The sequence below is a fragment of the Anastrepha obliqua genome, chromosome 5 (assembly GCF_027943255.1).
Source record: "Anastrepha obliqua isolate idAnaObli1 chromosome 5, idAnaObli1_1.0, whole genome shotgun sequence".
Taxonomy (NCBI): domain Eukaryota; kingdom Metazoa; phylum Arthropoda; class Insecta; order Diptera; family Tephritidae; genus Anastrepha; species Anastrepha obliqua.
Window position 1 is genome coordinate 49,765,102 of NC_072896.1, and position 26,354 is coordinate 49,791,455.

Consider the following 26,354-nt stretch of genomic DNA (forward strand, 5'->3'; position numbering starts at 1 on the left):
TACACAAACAAGTTGTATAAATGCAACACTATCGCAGATTCGGTATCATGCTAGAGTATTTATACGATTGGTTATTATTGCACGTATAGTAAATATTTAGTATGCGTTATTGGATTGCGCACCTTTCCAAGCACGATTCACTTTTGATTCTGTTTTACGGTCCAACTCTTCACATATGTAGCGTCCAACCTTTATTAGTTTCTCAAGGTTTACTCCAGTTTCGATGCCCATTCCATGTAGCATATAAACTACATCCTCGGTTGCAACATTGCCAGAGGCGCCGCGCGCATATGGACAACCGCCAAGCCCCGACACTGATGAGTCCACCACTGTTATGTCTACATGCCGAAATAATAGATTATACCTATATACGTATGTATGTACTATAACGTTGAGTCACTGTTAGACAGTTATAACTAAAAAAAAATTATAAAAAACGGAATTAAACCGACTATGCTTTGAGTAAAGATTCAAAACGTTACCGGCATACTTTCAACTATTGTACATCGAAACTTGTTAAGGTATTTTCTTCCACTACATTTTTTTTAGTTATAACGGTCTAGCGTATGGCGCACATTCTTTTTTACTTCAATTATCTTACCGTATTCTAAGGCAACAAGTATATTGGCTAACGCTTGCCCATAGGTGTCATGGCAGTGCACGGCAAGTTCCTTTGGTGGCACTACTTTTACCACCTCATCTAGCATGCGGCGCATAGTGCCTGGCGTTCCCACGCCAATAGTGTCTCCTAACGAAATTTCGTAACATCCCATGCTAAAAAGATCGGCTACAATCTTGGCAACCGCACTTGGCTTCACTGCGCCTTCATAGGGACAACCCAACACAGTGGAAACGTAGCCACGCACTTTAACACCAGCCTTCTGCGCCGCTTCCAGCACGGGGTGAAACCGCTTTATGCTCTCAGCTACGGTACAATTTAAATTCTTCATGGAGAAAGAATCTGAAGCCGCACCGAATATCGCTACTTCTTTGGCACCGGCGGCTAGAGCGCTTTCGAAGCCTTTTAGATTAGGCGTAAGAACTGGATAACTCACACCGGATTTCTTTTGTATGCCACGCAGCACTTCAGTATTGTCACCCATCTGTGGCACCCATTTGGGACTAACAAAGGATGTTGCCTCAATTGTCTGTAAGCCTGTGTCAGACAGTTGATCGATCAGTGAAATTTTAATTGCAGCAGGCAGTATCTTGGGCTCATTCTGAAGGCCATCACGTGGTCCAACTTCAACGATGCGCACTGCTGAAGGGGTGCCGATATTCTGTGTCAAGTTCAATTTATATTAGAGTTTCGGCTAAGATGTCGAATTCATATTTCTTACTGTTGCAAATAAACGAATCGCTATAATTCTACTTGAACATAATAATGCTTTTGAAGTGAACATCTTCCTAAGGCACAATAACAACTTCTGCCCACACAACTAAGTATATACGTACATAACAACTGATCGTTTGACAAAGACCTTATTTGTTTTGATAAGGTAACGTCAGCTGTTTGAAGCAGAAATAGAGTGGAGTTTTAGGCGTAAGATGCTTTACGAATTTTTCTTCGATATGAAGCAAATGAGCAGTTGGTATTATTGTTCAAAAGCATCAAATGGATGAAAACCAAGTTTATTACAAAAGTTTATTTAAAATGAGAAAGTATAGAGGAAGGCAAACGAACATTAAATAATTTTTTTGTCAAAGAAAACGGCTCATGTCTTTGAAGTAAGTGGACTTACACCATTTTCAAAGTAATTATATTTGTAACTTCACTAACTACGAAAATTTGTAATGATAAAAACAATGAAAATTTTAACAGATTTTTTGGAAAAAGTTTATAAATAAAAGGTTGATAGTAAATTGTATTAATTTTTATCATTAACTAATTTTTTGTCAAAATGGACTTACACCACTTTAAAGAAAACGGCTCATGTCTTTGAAGTAAGTGGACTTACACCATTTTCAAAGTAATTATATTTGTAACTTCACTAACTACGAAAATTTGTAATGATAAAAACAATGAAAATTTTAACAGATTTTTTGGAAAAAGTTTATAAATAAAAAGTTGATAGTAAATTGTATTAATTTTTATCATTAACTAATTTTTTGTCAAAATGGACTTGTACCACTTTCAAAGAAAACGGGTAATGTGATGAATATTTACTTCATCGTTGACTACAAAGAAGCATTCGAGTGCACAGTAGAGCTATATGATAAATTTATCGAAAAAATCCATGAGCTAAAGAAAGATGCAAAATCACACGTATACAAACACCTCCAGTAACTTTTTCATCTTGGCACTAAGAAAGTGATAGAACCTTTGCTCGGAGCGTTGCCGAACATTTCCATTAACAGTGGCCATCACTTGATTGGTCAAATGACTGTCGCTCTTCTTTTTCTCCAGCATATAAGTAGAGTTTCTCATGCATCGATTTGTTACTTTGCTCTGCAAATTTTTGAGTGATGGATAAGTTTTGGGTGTTAACGTACACCTACTTGCAAAAACTATTAGACATTTTTCTGTTATCCAAAGCGACTAACCAAGACCAACGTCAATTCGATTGGATCTTTTGCTGCGCTATGTGACTTGGAGACACGATAGTGCATTTTTTTGCCGAGTATTCGCCGGGAAAAGCGGTTACGGTCAATGGATTACGGTATTGAGAGATGGCAACAACAGAATTTTGACCTCTTATTAATGATATATGGATATGAGTGATTTGCGGTTTCAATCGGATGGTGCCAGATGCCACATAGCCTCCGAAACAAAGAATTTATTTCAAACCCAATTTCTTGATCACATAATTTCACGAAATTCAGCCGCTTCGATCATTACTGCATTATTTTTGTACATAAGATAGAGCTCATACGGTGACAATCGAATCGATTGCAGCCTTAAACCTCAAAATCCATGTCGTCATGAATAGGCCCGTCACAATGGGTCCGTTGCGGTAATGAATTCGACTGACAGCAAAATATACTATGCGTGTTTAAGTCGAAAGCGCCACATAGATGCCGACGCCCTTGCCGGAATGCACAAAAACTGGCTACTTACTACAACTGTTTAAAAAATAACAATTTTGTATCGGGAAAAGTTTTATCGATGGTGTTTTCAATATATCAAATTAAATGCAGAAAATAAATGGAATTTAAATTATCTAAGTCAATTCAAATGCACTTTTATTTTTTCGATAAAATCTTCAAAGAGTAGAGAAAAAGCTAGTCTTAACCAAGTTGTCTAGAAAAATGAATGTGCGTTCCAATATCGAAGTAATGGTCTCGACCACCTCTTACGATTACCATCCATTCTATTAAAACTCTTTTTTCCTTCAATTGACATTAATTGTATAATATAATATATTTCAAAACCAACAAAAAACACAACGAACGACAGTCGGTTCTACGTAACCGGAACGACCCGGATTTATATCCGGCCAAGGACTGTCACTTCAGCAGTATTCCTCGTATATGCACGGGGAATGTTTATGCTGCTACAACAACAACAACGAAATATAATATTTGCTTTCAGGGGTTATATACAGTTAGAAATCCGAAAAAAGCGAATTTTCTAGATTTTTTTCTGAGAAAACTTTTAAATTTGTTGATTTTAAAATTTGTACACATATTGCGTTATCTTTTAACTGTAGTTTAGACTAAGTATTAGTAAAAATATTTATTTGGAAAGGAGCTGAAGCTGATTTCCAGGAGCTCCTCTCAAAAAAGACGTTTTGCGGTGACCACTAATCTCTGAACTGGATCCACTGAAATTAAAAAACCAAACAGATTTCATTAAAGTAATGTTAAATCTAGTAATTAATCGAAGTAATAAGCAAAAAAAATTTGTTTGACAAAATGGCAGTTTCTCAAAAAAAAAAAAAATAATAATAATTAAATCGAGTTTTGACCAAAATTTCGGCCTTAAATTGTTTATAAAAAAAAAATATTTATCGATGTGAAAAAAATCTTCCATTAATTACATAAAAATATATTTTAAGAAGCTCGTGTTAAGATCCGACTTTGAAAATAGCATTTTGAGAAAAACGCGCTTAAAGTTTGCCTTGTACTTTCAAGCACTCTGAAACGCCTTTTTAAATTTGCGTATAACTTCGAAAATATTCTCCGGAACGATATTAAATTTTCTGTGTGTATTCTTACGTGTGTATTGTGCGGCGGCCGTAGCCGAATGGGTTGGTGCGTGATTACCATTCGGAATTCACAGAGGGAACCTAGGTTCGAGTCTCGGTGAAACACCAAAAATAAGAAAAAGATTTTTCTAATATCTGTCGCCCCTCGGCAGGCAATGGCAAACCTCCGAATGTATTTCTGCCATGAAAAAGCTCAAAGGCTCCTCATAAAAATTTCTGCCGTTCGGAGTCGGCTTGAAACTGTAGGTCCCTCCATTTGTGCAACAACATCAAGACGCACACCACAAATAGGAGGAGGAGCTCGGCCAAACACCTAAAAAGGGTATACGCACCAATTATATACATACATATATATATATTCTTAAATATATGTACATTAAGAAAATAAAATAAAAAAATCGATTTTTTGAGAATTCTAACTGTCTAACACCTTCACGATAAGAACATGATTTTTTTTGTTTTTTTATATACGATACGTTTTACACATCACATCAGTCAAATGCGTTGCCGCAACGGACTCATTTCGACAGCCCTATAACAAAATAGACTCGCCATTTTGCCAAAAAGTTATTGAAAATTTTGATAATGGTCTTTGGTCGTGTTAGACATTTGTCCGATGATGTTTTTCAATCATAACTGTCAAACCTTACTCTTTCTAATACAATAAAAATTTAAGTAATTTCCATTTAAGTTATTATTTTTTTATTTTATTTTGACAAACAAAGTTCTTGTTGAAAACCCCGTTATCTAGGTATTACAAAAAAAATTCAAGTAATTGCCTCTTTAATACTTAAAAAGCGCACACATTTTTTTCCTTACCTCCTTTTAGCAAATTTTCTTACTGCTCTTATTACTTCACCTGTCTAATTCCACATGGAATCGGTGTAAGGAAACAAAAAAAATTTAAAAGGCGTCGTTTACGATTAACGCAAATTAATTTAAATGAACTGTAATTCACGATTTTGCCTTTGAGCAACAATGACACATTAAATTAATATACATTTAAGAAATACAATTCTTATAATTCTTAGTTAATACCAAAAAACCCCATTAATATATCAATTAATATATCAATATTTGCAATTTTCGCAGTTTATAAAACTAATTACATTAGTTTGATTGAACCTGGAATTTATAATGATTAATATCTTATTCGTGTTTCATTTCTGTGAAAGTTTTTAAAAGTTCAAAATATTCATGCAATGATCACATTTAGCTCCTCTTTATAACCTTTAAAATATATTTATTTTATTTTTCATACTTTCAATTAAAATTTTAATTAACAAAAAACTTTTTCCAGTGGAATGTGAAGCTTTTGGTACGACAAAATTGTCAGGTCTCACTAATTTATCGTTTGTATATATAGAATATATACATAAATATTTATTTCTTGTATCGTCATATCGCAGATACAGCTACTTTTCCAGCAGTAAACATACCAATAGATTTTATTGCGCCTCTTACAAATACTAACGTCTTTGGCTATTTTATACGCTGCGCACATCTTCAACTTTTCGACACGCGTGCACCGCTGCGTTTTTCTGCTATCCATTTCTCGATCTCCTGCTTTAGTTCATTATTTGGTAGCACCTTGTCCATTGTGAGGGGAGCGCGATTGAAAGGATCAGTTTGATCACTGAGCAGGTGACGTGCGATTGTCGATCTATCCACTGTCACTTTTGAACTGGGCAGTATTACCGGATCGTTCATTAACGTCAACATAATTGGATCCAGATATTCATCCGGTGCATCAGCCAAGAATTCTTGCTCTTCACGGTACTGTACTTCCATACGTTGTACTTTGGCCGCAAAGTCAGTTATTTCGCCAATCAGTTGCCCGCCGCCAATACGTATGAGTATATTTTCAGCATAGGTGAATAACTGGGAGCTGTATGAGCGGCCATCTTGCGAAACGGCTAAACAAAATTGATCGCTGCTACTAAGATTGATGTAGATACGACAGATTTCTAACACCGTTTGCGCTGGATCAAATTCAAATTCCTTCTTATCCTTTACCTTGAAACGCTCCTTTTGCGGACCAACCAAATTCAAAAGGAAATAGTTCAACATGGCGGCAATACGATCGACCATGCTATTGTGGCAAAAAATGCTTTTGATTTCCGTTGTAAGCAGCTTTAGTATGTTAATGGTATCGCGACCGAGTATATTGTCAATCCGCGCCATCATGCCTAAGTGATGTAGACTAGACAACTGCTGTTGGCGGTCGTTTTGTGAGAGTGCATCCCAATCTCCACGACCTTGCGCCTCTTGTAGTTGCCGTATTTGCTCCAAATTTGAAAGTGATTCGTCTGAAGATATTTAAAGCAAAAGTATTTGATTAAATTTATGGGGATAAGGTAGGCTAGCATAATTTCTATGGTAAATAGGACTTGTTATATTACAAAAAAGGATCATCAGGCAGGTTCTGTAATTCAATCGATTCTGAGTGAATTTAAATCTAAATTTGATATTACTGATATTAGATATTCTGCATTTTACTTTCACTCTTTCATTTCACCTTTTCTTTCTAAAATGATTTCCGAGAGAATCAAATCTAAACTTGATATTAGATGTTCTGCATTTTACTTTTACTCTTTTATTTTAACGTTTTTTTCCTAAAATGAAATCCAAGTTAATTTGTACGTTCTGAGAAAATTACTCATAAATTTAGAACTATAAACATGAGTTTATCAATATTACCAATAAAAGGGTAAAAATACCCTTTTCTGCTTTAAAAGATTTCCTGCTTTTTATGTGCCTTCTGTTTTAATTTCGTTATCTCGTACTAATAACCTGAGTTTGGCCGAAAATTGCAGTTGTGCAGAAATTGATGTTTCTTTTAAATGAAAGAAAATCTCATAATACGTTAAGAGCAATTTTCTTAAGCCGGTAGTTGCCGTATATTAAACTTTTCGTTAAAACAATCCCTCTTAGCCAAGTAGAGAGCATTCCGAAATAGAGAACCAAAGAAAGTATTAATTTCGAGATTTTCGTGGGTTTTTATTTATCTTCAAAAATGAACCTTTTTCTGAAGGCTTTTGGAGTGTTGAGCGTTAATGTGGGCCTTGCTTGAGCATTCATTTAATGGAACTTGAAAAGAATTTGCTGCAGCGTCAGCCCGTTTTTTTATATCGAAAAAAGAGGTGAATAAGAAGCATGTCATGTTATTAAGAAGAAACATGTCTAGAAGGATTTTATTTCATTTCTTTAATTTATAAATTTAAGTTTTCATAACATGAATTTTTTAATGATTTTTTCTTAAGCAGGTTTGCGTATATTTTATTTTTGATTACATGTATCTATTCATACATATATGGGTCTCTACACACAAAGAAAGTTGGAAAAGTTCATCCCTTTTGAGAGGATTTCATCATCTTAAAAAATCGTTGTTGTTGTATTAGTTTACTAAATAAGGTAGGTAGTGGTTGAACTCCGGCATTCGGGGGTCGGGAGTTTACGAAGGTGGTAAGGATCTTCCGACGAATGTCGTTTAATGTCTGTCTATATACTGTCTGGAGGATGGTTCCATGTGTAGAAGTCCACGCAAGTGTGGAAAGTCACTGATCGCCATTCACTTGGAAGTGGTCAGACGATTCTTCTGCATATGGTTCAAGCAGCTCCCAACGTTCGGGATTAGCCCACGTATCCTCTGGGTAGCTTCCGAACACCCGTTCGGAAGTGAGCTCACGGGAGAAGGCGAAGCATTCCAGGATAGCTAGTTGTGCGCTGGGTTTGGGAGCCGCCACTTAAAAATCCGCATCAAAGCGCGATTTTTTAACATCTCGCTAATTTGCCCCCACGCCCCGACGGAAGAGAAGGACGATGCGACCAAAGATTCCTTCTGTGAGCGCCTGGAACGTTCCTATGAGCGCTGCCCCCGCCACAACATAAAAATCGTGCTTGGCGACTTCAACGCCAGGGTGGGCAAGGAGGGAATTTTCCGCTAACGGTCAGAGGCTGATCGACTTCGCCGGGGCCCGAAACATGGTAGTCTGCAGCACCAGATTCCAGCATAAAAAGATCCACCTGGCTGTCCCCTGATCGAAAAACGGGAAACTAGATCGATCATGTTGTGATAGATGGAAGACACGCTTCTAGTGTATTAGATGTACGTACGATCCCGGAACCCAACATCGACTCGGATCATTACCTTGTTGCAGCCAAACTGCGCACACGCCTCTGTGCAGCAAAAAAAGTACATCTACCTACGCAAAGAATGTTCGACATCGAAAAGCTGCAATCACAACAGACAGCCAGAAGATTCGCCACTCGACTCTCACTCCTGCTCTCAGAGAGCACTGCCCAACAAACCGGCATGCACGAGCAATGGATCAACATTTCTCGTTTCCTACGTACCGCCGCCGAAGAAGAAATCGGATTCCGGCGAGCCTGTTAAACAGTGATAGCTGCGCATGTCACAGAGAATGCGAAGATCCCGATACCCCAATCGTCGGTGACAGAATTGACGTTTCGCTACCCGACCATGACGAGGTGAGAATAGCGATAACGTGGCTAAAGAACAACAAATCCGCGGGCGCCGACGGACTGCCGGCTGAGCTATTCAAACATGGCGGCGAGGAGCTGGTAAGGTGCATGCATCAGCTCCTATGCAAAATATGGTCGGATGAAAGCATGCCTGCCGATTGGAATTTAAGTGTGCTCCGTCCAATCCATAAGAAGGGCGATCCTGCAATCTGTGCCAATTATCGCGGGATTAGTCTTCTAAATATCGCCTATAAGGTTCTAGCGAGCGTATTGTGTGAAGCCCGTCGTCAACCAACTGATTGGACCTTATCAGTGTGACTTTAGACCGGGAAAGTCTTCCATCGACCAAATATTCACAATACACCAAATCTTGGAAAAGACCCATGAAATGAGAATCGACACACACCATCTTTTCGTCGATTTCAAAGCTGCATTCGACAGTACGGAAAGGAATTTCTTGGATGCCGCGACCTTGTATTGAAGGACTTCTCCGAGCCGAGGTTTCAGACAGGGCGACTCGCTGTCGTGTGACTTCTTTAACCTGATGTTGGAGAGCATCGTACGAGCCGCAGAACTTAAATGCACAATATTATATTTTATAAGAGCGTACAATTGCTGGCGTATGCCGATGATATTGACATCAGGTTTGCCATTGCCTGCCGACCGCTATTAGAAAAATGTTTTTCTTAATTTTGGTGTTTCACCGAGATTCGAACTAACGTTCTCTCGTTGAATTCCGAATGGTAATCACACACCAACCCATTCGGCTACGGCGGCCGCCAGATATAGGATCGCTTAATACAGGTAAAATGGGATATTTTTCACATTTAATTTTACTACATCTATTCACATATATCATGTAAAAAGTTTCAACATAAGCTATCCATTTATATTGGGTAGTCGAAAAAGTCTTTTCGTATTTTGTCAATAGATGTCGTTGGAGTCATCTATCTCCAGTGCTACCAATCACATTGTGTCATATCATATGGTGTTAGAAAGGTGACATTTTAAGCTTCATTTAACCAAAAAAAATAAATTTGGTTAAGTTGAAAAAAAGTTATAACTGTTCAAAAATGAGTGAAAATAATCAAGAAATTCGCTATATTTTGAAATTTTGGTATAAAAAGGGAAGAATGCCACGCAAGCCACCAATGAAGTTTGTGAAGTTTACGGAGACGATGCTGTATCAGTTCGTGTAGCACAACAATGGTTCGCTCGCTTCCGTTCTGGAAATTTCGATGTGAAAGATGCACCTTGCTCCGGTCGACCTATCGTTGAAAAAGTCGATGAAATTATGGAAAAGATTGACCAGGACCGTCACATAAGCTGCCATTACATCGCCAAGGCACTAAACATTCATCATCAAACGGTTTTGAACCATTTAAAAATGCTGGTTACAAAAAGAAGCTCGATGTTTGGGTACCACATGAATTGTCTGTGAAAAATTTAATGGACCGAATTATCATCTGCGATTCTTTGCTGAAACGAAATGAAACCGAACCATTTCTGAAGCGAATGGTAACAGGAGACGAAAAGTGGATCAAATACGACAATAATGTGCGAAAAAGATCATGGTGAAGGGTGGTCTCAAAGCTAGGATTGACGCCTCGAAAGGTTATGCTGTGTGTTTGGTGGGATTGGAAAGGAATCATCCACTATGAACTGCTCCAGCCTGCTCGAACGATTGATTCTACTCTTTACTGTCAACAACTGATGAGATTGAAGCAAGCAATCGAAAAAAAAAAACGGCCAGAACTGATCAGCAGAAAGGGCGTCGTCTTCCATCAGGACAACGCTAGGCCACACACATCTTTGATGACTCGGCAAAAACTGGGAGAGTTTGGCTGGGAAGTTTTGATGCATCCACCATATAGCCCTGATCTTGCACCATCGGACTACCATTTGTTTCGGTCAATGCAGAACTCCCTTAATGGAGTAAAGTTGGCTTCACGAGAAGCCTGTGAAAATTACTTGTCGCAGTTTTTCGCCGAGAAGCCACAAATGTTTTACACTGATGGAATAAAGTCTCTAGAAGAAAAATGGCAAAAGGTGGTCGACCAAAATGGTACATATTTGGTTTAATAAAGTTTATTATAAATATTATATAAAAAAAAAATGAGTTGAAGTTTGATTAGAAATACGAAAAGACTTTTTCGACTACCCAATATACCATATGTTTCAACTTTTTTCTATGACTATAAAGACTAAAAACAGGTATGACTAAATTTTGCTCTCCGTATTTATATAACGTCGAAATTTCGACGTATGGGCGATCCTAGTATAAATTTATTGTTACCCTTTATTCGATATATCACCAAGTTGTACTTACTCATGCAATGTAAACTACCCCTAAAAAAGCCTTAAAGGTATAAAGCTCGAGCTAAAGGCCTTAGTAGCCAGCGCTCTTATTAAATTTTAGTGAATTGGTTATTTATAATTACTGCTCTTATAAATAAAAATAAATATTTCCACTTACCTAACAAGAATATAGCATCATTAATTAGCAAATTAATGAATCTGAGAAATAGTGGCGGTTCAATAGCCTCCATATTTTGCTCTGCTTCTAAAGCTAATGTCTTAAAACATTGTATGTGTTCCTCTTTGGTCCATAAGTACTCCATAATAGCATACATGGGACGACGATAATTGAATTTTTGTTCGAATTGCACCGATTGACCGGTCATTTCGATGCTTACAAAAACATTCAACAAACTGCGCACCACCTTCAAACGATCCACATTATTGTCGAACACATGTGTTATAAATGAACTACGCATACTTCCAGAAATTTGTTTGGGCAACAGAAACTCCAGCGCCTCAGCTAATTTGGCACGTAGATGTGGATTTTTAACAAGCTCTGCGCTACCCATAAATAAAACTATCATCTTAAATAGAGCATCATGTGATGAATGATAAAGCTCGATGAATTGACCGGGCGGGAAATGTCGGCTAAAACTTAAATACGCAACTATATTGTCGATAACATTCTCTGGTACTGACTTCAAATATGGCGGTACGAATTCACATTTGTCGGGTATGGGACGTTGCTTGCATGAGTGCGGCGCAAAGTCTAGCTTAGACATGGCAGCCTTAAATTCCTCCTCTGTAACCAAGGTGATTTCTGTCAGCCAAATGGCAGAGGCTTCGAAGAACTTAAGTATGTGTGTGTCATTTTTGGGTTCCATTAGACCATTGCGCATGCACAGGTATTGCTGCATTTGTTCTTTAAGCATACGCAACATAGTTTTAGCTAAATCATTGTTGGGATCGCTTTGAGCGACATCGTGATAGGCAGTTTGTAAATTATGCAACTCACGAGTCATGCGAGAATAGCGTTCAATGCATGCGCGGTAACCAAGCTCGAATGCTTTGTGTGTCATGTAGAACAATTCCGTAACGAAATTGAATTTTTCACCAACGACACGTGTTTCATTCTCCTCAGTGGGCAACAAACAGGTCTCCTCTGTGGCTTTCAGCATGCTCACTTGTTTCACTGCACGATCCTCGTCTGCTACAGCACAATAAGTTGGATCTACAAGTAAAACCTGAAAAAAAAATTAAGTCAAAGTTTAAACCGTGGTGAAGGAGTTTAAAAAAAAAAACCATAACGTCGTTAGATAAAAACAATAAGAGATGGCAAGAATATGAATTAAGGTAGAATTTGTTTTAAAAATACAGATTTCTTTCCCGAGCGCTTTAGATATTGAATCTACGAATAAGTTGTTGTTGTTGTGGTTGCACTTCAAAACACTTCGCCAAGAGCAGTGAAGTTATCGGTCGACGTCGTATATCTTATCCAACGAAAATCCACAAAATTCCCTATAGAAGACACACTGAAGGGTCATACGACATACCACACCAACAACAACCACATTCTGTTAACAATCAACATCAACGGATGTGTTTTTGATCGCTCTTGAAAAGTGATGAAATTCATTATTACATTTAATATCTATTGGCAAATTGCATATTAGAAAAAACTTGGATACAAAAATTGAGCGAAAGGGCGCAAAATATATACTTATACATAATTATATTAAAAATAACTGAATAAATAAATATTCTTAAAGTAAATAAATAAAACAAACAAAGTGCAAATAAAACAAAGTGAAATTCAAATCAGTAGCAGTTGCATTTGTCTTTCCAAAAGTAGCGGATTACTACTGAGAGCAATGTCGGAGTGCGGAAGATGCCGAAAAGGATTCAGAGGAGAAACAGGTGTATGCTGTGAAGGTTCAAGTGCCTTTTTTACGGTTCATGTGCAACGACTGCATTACATATATATCTAATGTTGATGATGCCCTAAAAGAAATGCTCAAAGTAGCAGAGACCAACAGAGTCAACATAAAAGAACAAAAAGATCATATTGAGAAACTGCTAAGTGAGCACAACAAAGAAATTAAACTGTTGGTGAATGGCATTAAAAAAACAAACCAATAGAAATTAGAAATTATAAAAAGAGTAGAGCCTGTGCAATGTTAATAAGGAGCAAATAACAAAAGTAGATAATTTAACTAGCTTTAAAAGGTATACCTCCTATTATTGTTAAGCCAACAAATAAACAAACGGTTATAAACACTAGGGTTGATCTTAACAAAATTGATGCCTCAAACATGAAAATTGATAGGGTATTAAATAAGCATAATGGTTAGGTGGTAATAAACGCTAATATTGTTATAGAGAAACAAAAAATTGAATCAGCTTTAACCAACAACCTCAATAAAGTAGTGTATAATATCACAGAAGCAAAAATGAATAGTCCAAAAATACTGGTAACGCGTATGAATGCTGAATATAAAGAAACGGAGCTAATAAATAAAATTAAAATTCAAAATAGCTTCCTAAATCCTGCTAACTTAAGGGGGGAAGCTGGTCTAGAATTTTGAAAAAATCGAAAAATTTTTTTTTGTCTTAAAAGGTGTTTTAGGGTCTTAGAAATAATATACCAAATGAGGGATGCCAGCAAAAATGTCTAAATGCACAAATTTTTCATTCGACGGCAGTGCCTCGCAGGTATGCCCCGAACGCTACTTACAACTTTAAACGCGTTTTTCTCGAAATCACTTTTTTTAAACTGGCCGAAGACATAACTCGAACAAATCTTTACCGATTCTTACGAAATTTTGACAATACATTCGAAATACCTTTCTCCGGAGACGTACGTAGGATTTTTTATTTATATTACATAGTTTTTTTTTTAATCAACAATTTTATGTCGTTCTTTATAGTGAAAATTGTAACTAAATTGTAACTTTTTGTTCAAACGTGCACCATTTCGCGAAAAAACAAAATATCGAAAAAATCCTACGTACGTCTCTTTCTGTTGTTATATAGAAACTAAAAAAAATTTATTTTTTGATCCAGGACAAAAATTAAGGAGTTACGTCTTCGGCAATGGACCCACTAGAAAAAAAAGGCGCCTTAGGAGAACTGCTGGACAGCGGCCATTTTGAAATTAATTCAGACGAAAAATTTTGTATTTGTACCATGAAAGCTATATTATTAAACCTATTTCACAGATTTTAGATTGATTTCTTTGTTGAGTCAAAATAAATTCATAAAATATGCCCATTTTTTGCGCTCTAGACCAGCTTCCCCCCTTAAAATGCATTAAAATTTTTTGTTTTGAAACCAACCTGGTTCGTCACCACAAACTCAATATTCAATTTAACAGAGCAAATGAACTTCGAAGAGTAGCAACTGTAATCAGCGGTCGGGTACTGAGATATTGGTCGGGTTATTCATCGATTGGACAGATCCAACAACAACACATTCAGGAGACCTAGGTTGAGTGACGCGGCGGGTGGAATAATACCTACTCTACCTAGAGGAGAGCAAAATCTCAGAAGCAGCTGGCAAACTTGTCGGAAAGCTGAACGGCATACTAGAGCGAGAGAAGAGATACGATCAACCTGTCACTGCACCTGCGGCACCCCAATCACTACAGGCAGGACAGAAAGAGAGTTGCATCTGCGCTGGCATATGTGATTGGAAGAAAGCGTTAAGACCTGCGCCCACCACACTGAGAGGACTTATCCCGTGTGGATCAGTGGAAACTGAAAAAACCTTCAAGGCGATTAGATTGATTTTAAATAGATAAAGTTGGGCCTTTATTTAGGATTGAGCTGAGAGGCGGAAATGTGTAACTGTATATATTCATGAAGGTACAAAGCTTTTTTCAAGATTTAAGGATACCTACGAGGTTATCCCCATTACAAAAGAAGTCATCATCTTTTTTTTATAGTTTGCTTGTAGTGTTCTAAGACCGCTAGTAAAATATTGATAATTTTCCTCAGAAATCTTATAGACTTCCCCTGCCTCAGAGCTCTGTTCGGAATCTTAATATTCCCACATTTTTAATAAACCGTTAATAAAATATATGCCTTGAGTTTTGTCATGTTAAAAGAAGATTTAAGTGTAAACATTTCTAATAAAATTCTCGTAATGTTTCGCATATAAATTGAACTGAATATGAAAAAATCGTTCGCTATTTGGCAGAGGGTCATTGATATTTCTTCTATGTTGCGTATATCATATATTAAATACTAATGTACTCAAAAAACTGCCCAGTGGGATTAACCTATAACTTTGACAAATTCACAGAATCTTAAGTGGATTCGTACCCGGCGGACGGATTCATAGTGCTACGGCGGACGCCGAAAATGATCCGAGGTTAAAATGTGTTTACTATTTATGAAATTAACAATCAGCTATTATATTAGTAATTTTGACAAAAGCAGATCTGTCAAAAACTCTGAATGTGTTTATCCTTTTTTATCAAGTGAAAAATTCTAATGAGCCTCTAAAAATATAAAATAATGTTTTGTCAACATCGATTTGCACTTACCACTATTGAGGAAAGAATTTTCAACATATCTTACTATATATATATATATATATTTAGACTTTCGTGTGTACTCCTAGCCACCAAACCAGCCTACGTCCTATTTTAGTTAAAGATGTGAGATGGGTATGATGGGCAGGGTATACGAAATGATAAGCAGTCTTGCAGCAGATGGATTTTATGCTTTCTGACCAACTGAATGCGAAACTTTTTATTATAATGTGTAGTCAGGCCATTGACCTAACGCTTTGATATATAAATAACAAAAAACAATGTCAATGCGCTTACCTTCATGGTGGGCTCACACAATGGAGTACAAAGCCGCAGCAGCACAGCTGTTAAGCCAATCATAAACGAGTCACTAGCATTTTGATTAACTACCTGCTCAAAGGGTAAGTTAATATTGCTCCATAAATGGCCTCGCGATGTATTTGCATGCAAACAATTAGAAATCCATTGTAAAGTTTTTTTTTTGGTGGTTGGGCTTAAAACTAATAATTGTTTGATGAGATTAAAAATTGAGTCCTGATGTATGGCCATAAGTTGCCACAGCGATGGGTCAGAGTGCTGAGTCTCCAAACTAATTTCTCCAAAGAATTCATAAGGTCCATTTGATTTTTTAGGCATAATTGACAGACAAAGCAATTGGCCCAGCAATGTATCCATATACTCACTACCTGCAGTGGGAACATAAATTTAGTAAATCGGAAAAATATATATTTCATATTTATAAACCTTTGGCATTCGGATTGGGTGTGGTATAATCGATGAACACTTCTCCTAACTGAGGCACACGCTTGTCTCGCACAAAGAAACCCAAGATCCAGAAAGTGATCTTTTTAATTGTTATGAGGCTAACATTAGTTAACTGTTTTTGTACTTCAGCCAACATTGGATAAAATATCGCTTTTAAAGCTCCCAGCGCTTCAATTTGATCATCTTCAGCAATTACTTTTATCACTGTTTGTACAAAAAAGTCTTGCGTTGTCACATCACTTGAATGAGAGTGTTCCATTACATCTAACCACTGAGCAGACAAATTTTGGTTTGAAAATAATTCTGGCTGGCGTGTACAAGTACTCGCGTTAATGAGTATAATATTTCGTATTTTTTCACAATCATCTTTTTGTTCAGGTAATTCCGACTTCGCTTGTTCGCATGCCATGAATGCACGGTGTAGGTAACAAATCGCCCGAGTTTCAGTAGCTTCATCATCTGCGACGCCTCCTCTGGGCGCCACCAGATATTCATGAGGGTTGTTGAGCATCAACCGCTCAAAGATAGCATGGCCAAGTAAATCCTCATTTACTGTCGACTCATCGTCCATGGTTACTATTGTATCAGCCATGGAAATTAGTGTGCGTCCATTCGAAGCACTGGATGTTGCACCTTTACGCAATGTAAAGAGTAGAATACGCTCTAGCAGCTCCTGATTGAAACCACTTTCCTTTTCTGACTCGTTTAATAATGCGGCGAAGGGATTTGACTCAGCCTCTGCCATGGTGAAAGCAAAAATTATATTTACAGAGAAGCTAAAGGGAAAACACTTTTCGTTCTTTCCAGGCAAAAATCACAACTTTTTTATTTCACTACGACAAGGAAGTGTCAAACCCGATTCGGGTTGCCTTGCTGAAAAGAAAAATAATAGAGAAAAGAAAAATAGAAGGGAAATCAGCTGTTTGGGGTCTTAAAGTTTCTGTGATACATTGTAATTTCAAAATTGAAACTATTGAATAATTAATTTTATATACATCATTCAAACATCGAAAAAATAAGCAAATTCATTAAAACTATCGAAATGACAATATAACAAATAATCCAGACACCCACAAAGGACACAGAGCTGATGGCCTCTGCAGCCAATGCTCAAACATAATTTTAGTACTGGTATTCATACCAGTCACTAAATAATAATAATAATAATAAATATATACATGCATTAAGTTAAGGTAAATGCTGAATTAATGTGTAGATATAAATATGTAAGATATACAAAAAAACCCAATTTTTTAATATACATAACTAAAGACGACTCTCCGTTTCATTACAAATAAGAATCTAAGCACGTAAAATAAAAATATAAATTAGCACATAATAAATTTAAAAAATGCATTTCATATTTTCTGACGATTTTGTCGTTTTGACATCAAAACAAAGTTCATAAAAGAATATTTACTTTTGATGCACTATACGTCCCAGTTCCATGAGATACCTTGGGACGATTTTCATTAGTATCTTGTGTGTTATTGTGTAATTCATTTACGTGGGTCGTTTTTTAAACGTGGCGAGAGCCCCTCTATGTCTACCATTAAGGTGCATATGTTGAATGATTTTGAGCCATATTAATTTAATCTATGCAAGTGTTAAAATTACTTTCGCTTTAAACTTTGATTGGTTTGCAATCTTCTAACTTTAGATATTATTAACGAAAATTTGGAGTAAGTTTTTGGATAATTGGATTTATTTTGGAAAATGTTTATTCCTTTGAAATATAGGAGATGAGATATCCGAGTCAATTTTAAAAGTTTGCTTCATTTGTTATATCACGAGGAGGTATGTAAACATTGCATTACAAATTCAATAACAACCGCTTTTCTCATCTTTCATGTCTTGCATTCTTAAAAACGAGCGTTTATTTATTATTAAAGTCAACCATACAACCATGGGTTATTTTTACAATGATTGATCTTAAGAATGCTTTACATAATTAAAGCGGAGATAAAAGAATTAATAGTAAAATCAAAATTAAAATTAAAATTACAGCTAGCGGTAAAGAAGTTGAAGTTGGAGAAGGTATTAAAAAAAGGTAAAAATAGTCACCCCTATTATGGTATCCGCCGGATGGTTGCGGAGGGAGTTATACTCGATCCGACAGTATTCGGTATCATAATAAACGTCGGATAAGGCAGATGCGGATCGATAATGTGGTTTACGGATCGATTAAAAAAAATGGCATTACCAACACCGCATTCAATTCGCGTTTCAAACAAATTTACTCGTTTCTCATCCGCAGGTCATTGTGTTGCGGATATTATTATAATAAAGATGGAGAGCAATAAAATGTAAGAAAAAACATTTTTATTTGTTTTTTTTCGGATTATATATATTGGCAAAATTTATACAAATGGCAAAATTTATATTTTTTAGGAAACATACAACCACCAGAGAGCAATTTAAAGGATTAATATCTCGTATGAAGGAGTGTCCCGATATTGCAAAAAATTTTACCAGAAGTGCTCCTAACGAGGTAGAGCAATTTTGGGAGAGTGTGCGTGAGGAACTGAATTCATTAGGGCCTCCATCGAAGAGTATTTCAGAATGGAAAAAGGTTTGTTGATAATTCAAAAGTTCATTGAGAATATAAGTACTTATTTGCGTTTTAATTAAAGGTTTGGTCAGATTTAAAATCAGCAGTAAAGAAAAAGCTGGCGCACAATAAAAGGGAATTACAAGCAACTGGTGGAGGCGAAAATAGGGAACTACCTTTATCGTCGCTAGAAGAAGATGTTGCTGCTCTAGTGGGCCTAAACGACTGTGTTGGGGGCACTACAAATACAAAAGAGTTTGGGAAAGGTGCAAATTGTCTCCAGCAGGTTTCAAAATTTTTATGTGGGTGCCATCTACGCACATCACTATGCCGGGAATTCTTGTTTTTCCAAAAAAATATCTTTCGGCTTCAAGCTCTTCAGTCTCGGTCATTGCCAAGCTTATCCATCTGGGGCATAGTGTTGCCTCTAAAATATTAAAACTTCTGACAGTACTATGGACACTGTGGACTGCGCCATGCCAATATTAAAATCTTACCCAGTACCATTTTGATAACCCCCTTCAGCAAGACAGGCTTCTAGTTTGAGCTCTGGCGATATCGACCATGTTTTAATATGTGAAGAACATATTGGAAAGCTATCTTATTAAGGCGGAATTGCTTAACAAATCTACAAGAGGAGTTCACATAAATTTTCGTCAATTGTCCTTAAAAAGTGAACTTACACATCATCAGGCAACTGGAACACGTCGACAGCATTATCCCTTACTTTTTTCCGGGTTCGTCTTGCATCATTGCTTGTACTTTCATTAAAATCTATATAAAACGCTATTGAATTCATTTTACACACTTAACAAATATTTATATATTTTTGAAATTTTTGCACAGCTGATTATGCTGATAACACAGTTCCCGGATTGTAATGCAGTGCATCCGTCGGTAACAATAATGCCATTTTAGTGAAAAAGTGAATCGAGTGCGGATCGAGTTAACTCCCGCCGCATATCATCCGACGTTTATCATAATAGGCATGAGTAGTAGTAAGAGTAGGGATTATGGAATAGATTGAGATAATATGGAACCTTTTGAGTACATTCAGCAATTTTCGGCAAGGTACCGAATCAATTTATTTTTGAAGCACGAGCTTTCTTTTATACGTTTAATTTTGTGAGGTAAGGTATTCCAAAGACGGACAGAGCACACAAAGTTTTATAGAATAAAAAAAGTACGTGAAGCGTAGTACACATAAGAGAAGTGAAACTTTCAAGGCAGACAAAGAAAGAGGGAGAGATCCGAGAGAGAATGAAAGAGAGAGAGAGAGAGAGAAAGAATATATATCTAAATAAATTCACAACATTTACAGAGAAAGCAAATAGACAAAATTTACAAAAAACGGAAAAGGATCGACCGGTGTAGGTAAACGCCGGACACAAACCGTGGCAACAATGCGCACTACTCCGAGCGTTTATCACCCGCACAAACGCAGCGGGCCAATACCAATAAATCCGACGCCGGAATGAATAGCACTTTATAGTACGCACAAGCACTAGTCAGGAAACGGAAATAAGCGGCAAAAAGTAGGTACAAAAAAAACAAAAATTGGGACCGAAAAACGCCCCAAACAGTAGGCAGCAAGGAAATATAGCGCCAAAAAGTAGACACTAAAAATATGTTTCCTACATTTTGTACCAACAAACAAGCGCCAAAAAGTAGGCAGTGTTACCTCTCACTAGAAATTAGCAACCGTAAGGAAAAACTCAGTCAAAATAGCCTAAAGTGTATCTAAAATATATGTAAGGTATAGCGCTCTCTCTCCTTTTCCTCTACGTTATATCTTTTTCTCTCTCGCGGAACGAAAATGCCCAAAACGGTGCATGACCTTGAAATTTTACTCTCCATTATCGCTCGTCCATTGAGGCCTAAGAAGTTTCACTTCAAAATTTTATTATATTACTTAACAGTATATTGAAAAAATTTCTACATTAAATTAATGTATTTCAAATGCATATGCTATTTATGGCGGATCGAAGAACATTATGTCGCTCGCGATAAAAGTGAGTTTCGAACTTTGATATTCTTTTAAGGGGTCATAAATTTCCATTGAGTTTGGGTTATCGTGCGGCTCTATGGACCTACACAATGGTTTGGGGTTTGGGGTGCCTATATAAGCTGCAGTAATAAAAAATCATATTTCAATGCAAGAAAGTTTAAATGGACCATTAGTGATATGCTACTATTAATAGCAACACCGCGAATTAGCTGTCAATATGATTTCCTCTTTACGCTTATTCTTATATATGTGTCCTTTTTCAGTTGCTTTGCCTCGTTTATTTCGTCAGTATCTTTTTCGTCTTTTACGTGTATGATTGGATTTAAGTTCATCTAGAACGCAGTAAAATCCTGGAGTAGTCCTGTGAAAAGAAATATATATACAAGGTTCTTCTTTTAAAGAATTGAATATTATGTAAAACGCATTAATGCGGCTCAAGTGTGTTAATATGTAATGCAAAAAGAGGTTCGCATATATTATCGGTTCATATTGTGAGCCGTATGGCAACTTAAGGAAGCCATTCGATACTTGAAGGAGCAAAAAAAGCTAAAGACAGGAGGCGACGTTTTGCGATCAAAAAGTAATAAAAGTTGTGAATAATATTTAAATTGTGTGTGATTTTGTAGTAGGAATTATATTTAATAACTAAAGTGTGAAGCGGGAATGAGATATTCGCATCGTGTAATTTCCTTTTTTTTTGCTTTTTATATATTTCTGACATCATATGCAAAAACAAATTAGGGTTGAATCGCATGGCTTTTTTTTCCTAAAAAATGGGCCATTGGTTTTTAATTAAATAAAAATATATCACATATTCTCTAATTCGATTTATGGTATTGTAACCCAATTAAAAATATGTCACAAATTACAATAAAATCATGGCTAGCATCTCATTTAAAGTTTTTTAATTATAAAAGAAAACAAAGAGCTTAGACTTTACTTTTGGTTGCACCCCTGTATAAATGTTTGTGTTGTAAAAGTTTTGCGTTTTGCGTTTCATTTTGAATTCTACTTTCTGCCTTTCGCATCTTCGCCGTCATTGTGGTTGGTTGTTCTGATTAATAGTTTCGCACGCGCCTTAACCAAATTCATATATTTTTTTTAATATTGTAAATACAAAAAAATTCCTATTCGAATATCTGTGCAAAGATTGCGATAGATTAGTGGATGTTAAAAGAAGCAAATTAATCGGCACCGAAACTTATTTTAACAAGTTTAGAGTGAACACAAAAATATTAATATGGTGTTGACATTGTGTAACAACGACGGTGACAACAAAGAACGCTGATAAATAATTCGCAACCATTTCGAAAAGTCTGTGTAATGGACTGATAATTTGTGCAAGCTTGGCAGAATATTTGAGGATACAATTATTTTAATTTCTGCTTGAACTTCAATGAAGTGATACTAATTTCTTGTTAATCATGACCCAAAATGGCATGTGATAAAAGTCAAATTAGTAAATGAGAAACAACGTAAAATGGCAAGGAAAAATTTAGTACGATATTCTGAACAAGTGTATTAAAATTAAATAAAGTGGAAGGTGAATAAAAACGACAGAACGTTACAAAATAATCAAAATAATTAAATGCCTAAAATTACAAACGTGCGCATGGAAAATAGATGAAATACAGATAGAGAAAGTGCAAAAAACACAAGAGTGCAACGCTAAACCAAAAACTATATAAAAACACCTACATCTATTAGGAGCAACTACGAATTTGAAGAAATGGACTATATTTTCATATAACCAAAACTAATTTATATTTTTAATTTTTATCTATAAAATAAAAGCGAAAAAAACTGATAAATATATCGAAGGTAATAATCTCAAACCATCCTTGTCGCGGGAAAATTAAGAAATGGTGTATTTTATATAATGCGACAAATATAAAAAATGTAAATAAGTCTGTTTCTACGTTTAGGTTTAGGTTAATAGTACTCTTGATGCTATTTTGTAGCAATCATATATATGTATGAATATGTCACATTATGAGAATTTAATAAAATACTCTCGCTAATGTAAAAAAATATATATACAGCCATGGTCATATAAATAGCACATTTAGACTTTGGAAGCAAAGATAATTATTTCTTATTGGGGCAAAAACAAAATAAAATATTAAAAACTTATTTACTTCCACTTTAAAGCCAAAAAATGGTCAAAAAGAATTTCATTTCTGATTTAATTTACGAGAACGTTGATAACTCACGAAACCTCCTGGACACATAAATAGCACATCCTAAAAAATTCCAAATAAAACCAAAAATAGTAAACAAATCTAATAGTTAAGTAATAATATCTATTGTTTTACCAGATTATAATTTTGTACTATATCCACCGTTTTTGATTACATCTTAAAGCCGTCGCTCCATGCTTTCTACAAGCTTGTGGCATCTTTCCTTTGGAATCGAGTACCAAGTTTCTTCAACTACGGTCCACAAATCATCAACATTTTTTAAATTTTTCTTAGCGATTTTGACCTTAACGTCATTCCACAAATTTTCTATTGGATTGAGATCAGGGCTCTGCACCGGCCAATCCAGTACATTAATTTTTTCTCTTCTGAGCCACTGCTTCACTGTCTTTGCAGTATGCTTTGGATCATTATCCTGCATAAATATCCAATTCAATGGCATAAACTCAAACACAAATAGCTTCATTTTATTCTGGAGTATATCCAGATACTGAAATCTATCCATTTTACCAACCACGCGAACAATCGGCCCAACACCATGCCAGGAAAAAGCTCCCCAAACCATACTGCTTCCGCCATCGTGTTTAATCGTGTTTTTTGTGAACCTAGGATTTAGCGCTTGATTTTTTGGACGACGTACAATAGTTTTCCTATCTGGTCCCATCCTATTTATTTTAGTTTCGTCGGTCCAAAGTACGTTTTTCCAAAACTGAATAGATTTGTCTTTGTGGGCCTTTTTAAGTGGAGTGGTTGTTTTTGTGCTTCGTTAAGTCGCCTTCCTACAAACTGGAGACCAGATTCTTGGTTTATTTCAAGCATTATTTGCCGTGCCGACTTAAAAGGATCTGCTATGCTCTTGCGAATTATAGCTCTATCCACATTACCATCAGTTTTGTGCGGGGTTGGTTTTCTTTCCGTTTTTTTTTTTGGTTAGATAGGATTAATCTTTCTTAACTAAATTAAGATCATTTTAAACCATTGTCCGAGCTATTTCTGCATAGCTTTTCCGTTTTGACTCATACGGTATATAGGAGCTCTTTTCTCCGGCGTGCAATGTTTTCCACGTCCCTTTTTAGTATTTACTTTAAAATTTTATTTAAGAAAATTATACTAAAAATCGCGGAAACAGTATTAAAGTTTTACTCTCCGTGGCTCAAGTTAAAATGTGCTACTTTTGTGTCCACTTCAAAACAGCAATAAGCGAAAGCATAAATAAAATAGAACGCAAAAAGTTCCATCGAAAAAAAAAACGGTAAAATCCTCGCATAAATGTAAGCTTAATAACGCTAATAAATGTAAACAAACAAATTTATTTGATCAAAGCAGAGTTGGTACTAAAAACTTAACTTAACATTTACGGTTCACATTTGTGCTATTTATCTGTCCATGGCTGTATATTTATATATTCATATATATTACTCAGATCATAATCAGTTCGTACGCTGGAACACTTTTTAATATTTACACTTGAAATCTTTTTTATATTAATAAATCATTTTGATACAAAGTTTGTTATTAATCCAAATTGGGAAACGTTTTTTACAACTACAATAATATAAATAAAAGTGCCAAGTGTAAATATTAAAAAGTGTTCAGGTCAAGATACATTGGACAGGTAGAAATAGCAGAGTAGCTTATTTGATTTTTTTTAATTACTATGAACTGTCAATCTTTGTGTATAGATTTTGACATAGGGATGGAAAGCAAAAACATAATACATTGTTTTGGTGTTTTGGCTATACTGCTATTATCTGTTCAGCGTGCGTTGGTTCCGGCGTACGAACTGATTGTGCGCCGAAAAGCCTACAAACTTAACAAAAACATCCTGTACATCATGATCAATCGTTTTTTCTATACATACATATCTGTGGATTTTCGATAAAACGACTTAAATTGTCATTGTATTTTAAATAAATTTAAATTTAAAGAGGTTGCATTAAGAGAACTTTATAATATACATATGTAAAACCGTGAAAAATAAATCAGACTTCCTAGGAATAAGCAAGGGTACATAACTAAAGCAAAATAGGGCACACGCTGCTGGTCATGGTAAATACGCCAATTCAAATTCACTGAAAGAGTCAATGATTATTTCGGTCCAGAAAATAAAATTATGGTGGTTTTTTTTTAATTTTAAGAAGGCATTTGAGACGATTGATACAGAGATTTTGTTACAAAAAATGTACAAATATAGTATTCGTTAAGTGGAACTAGAAGATAGACACCAAAGAACTAAAGTAAATGGCCAGTTGTCGGAATATGGAACGACTAAAAGGGGAGCAAAGAACTAAATTTATGTTCTCTGAGAGGAGTACCACAGGGATCAATTATGGTACCTATACTATTTACTTTGTATATAAATGATTTAAAAAAGGTTATAAGGAGATGTAAATAGTACTATATGCCACCCTGATTTATGCTGAAGGAGAAAGCGAGGAAGACTAAATGGTTAAAAATGAACAAACTTAAATTAAAAGAGACAAAAATGTTAGAAATTAACAGAGGGACATTTGAATTACAAACAACAACAAAATTAAAAATATTAACACAATCAAATATCTATGAGTAATTATTGACAAATAATTAAAATTTAAGGATAATATCGAATATGTATATTCGTATATGCAAGAGGATTGGTAAAAAATTAACATGATTAAACCACATTTTGAATATTGTTCCACAATCACATACATATATGTATGTGTATGCTGCACTCAAACACAAATGGAAAGATTGCCGAAATTACAGAATAAGGGCGTGCGACATATGTATGTACAGTAGGTTCTGTTTTTATGCGGCTTTTTTTTATGCGGTTTTGAAATAGTGTGGTTTTTTTTTTAATTACAAAATGCATGTCGACCTATCGGGAATTGTACATATAAACAAGATTCTAAACCAGCTAAGCAAAAACTCATCACAGATTACATCAGAAATGCTAACCCTACAAGTATGGAAGATATATAAAGATATAATTTTCAAAGATACAATATTTTGTTTAAGAGTCAAACCACGTCAAGTGAGCCCCGAATTTTCCATCAAATTCCCGATTTTAAAATCAAATGCAGTTTTGGATAGGGAATTTGTCACATAATAATTGCTGTGAATATTTTTTTTTTATTTCAATTTTTGTTTATGTTATTAACAATTAAATTTTTTTGCATGATATTCTTGTAAAATCAATATCTCAGAAACTACAATTGATAATTTGATGAAATTTATTTCGGTTACCGAAAAATGTTTACTCTACCGATTGAACGTTCAAAGACTGTGTATTTGTTGAAACAATAAATTTTAACAATAATTTTTATGAAAAATGGCAATTATTTTTGCGTTCTTCACGCTCTAAATGGACAATATTACAGTC

General features: G+C 35.6%; 3 protein-coding genes across 7 annotated transcripts in view; 1 reads left to right on the forward strand and 2 right to left on the reverse strand.

Annotated features, from left to right (window-relative positions):
• Positions 1–9: 9 nt before the first annotated feature.
• Positions 10–1,456, reverse strand: LOC129247866 (hydroxymethylglutaryl-CoA lyase, mitochondrial). The gene is made up of 3 exons (XM_054887227.1): positions 1,341–1,456; positions 602–1,280; positions 10–338 (listed from the first exon to the last, which is right to left on the reverse strand). Exons 1-3 carry the CDS (start codon positions 1,401–1,403, stop codon positions 97–99), a joined length of 984 nt encoding a protein of 327 aa, XP_054743202.1. The 5' UTR covers positions 1,404–1,456; the 3' UTR covers positions 10–96.
• Positions 1,457–1,906: 450 nt separating this feature from the next.
• Positions 1,907–26,354, forward strand: part of LOC129248382 (serine-rich adhesin for platelets) — a 62,231-nt gene continuing 37,783 nt past the window's right edge. For 2 of the 5 annotated variants that reach the window (XM_054887911.1, XM_054887910.1), the window contains exon 1: positions 21,090–21,372. Coding sequence is in view for 2 of the 5 variants with exons in the window: in XM_054887908.1 (XP_054743883.1) it covers positions 21,456–21,473 (18 nt within the window). In the remaining 3 variants the exon portion in view is untranslated. Of the gene's footprint in view, positions 1,945–21,089; positions 21,373–21,440; positions 21,474–21,826; positions 22,614–26,354 lie in introns of those variants that run through there. The other 3 variants (XM_054887909.1, XM_054887908.1, XM_054887912.1) reach the window with 3 other exon arrangements.
• LOC129248384 (ubiquitin conjugation factor E4 A) lies at positions 5,371–17,063 on the reverse strand. Its single transcript, XM_054887913.1, has 4 exons — positions 16,213–17,063; positions 15,766–16,154; positions 11,110–12,178; positions 5,371–6,457 (listed from the first exon to the last, which is right to left on the reverse strand). The coding sequence occupies exons 1-4, from the start codon at positions 16,976–16,978 to the stop codon at positions 5,655–5,657; spliced, it is 3,027 nt and encodes a 1,008-aa protein (XP_054743888.1). The 5' UTR covers positions 16,979–17,063; the 3' UTR covers positions 5,371–5,654.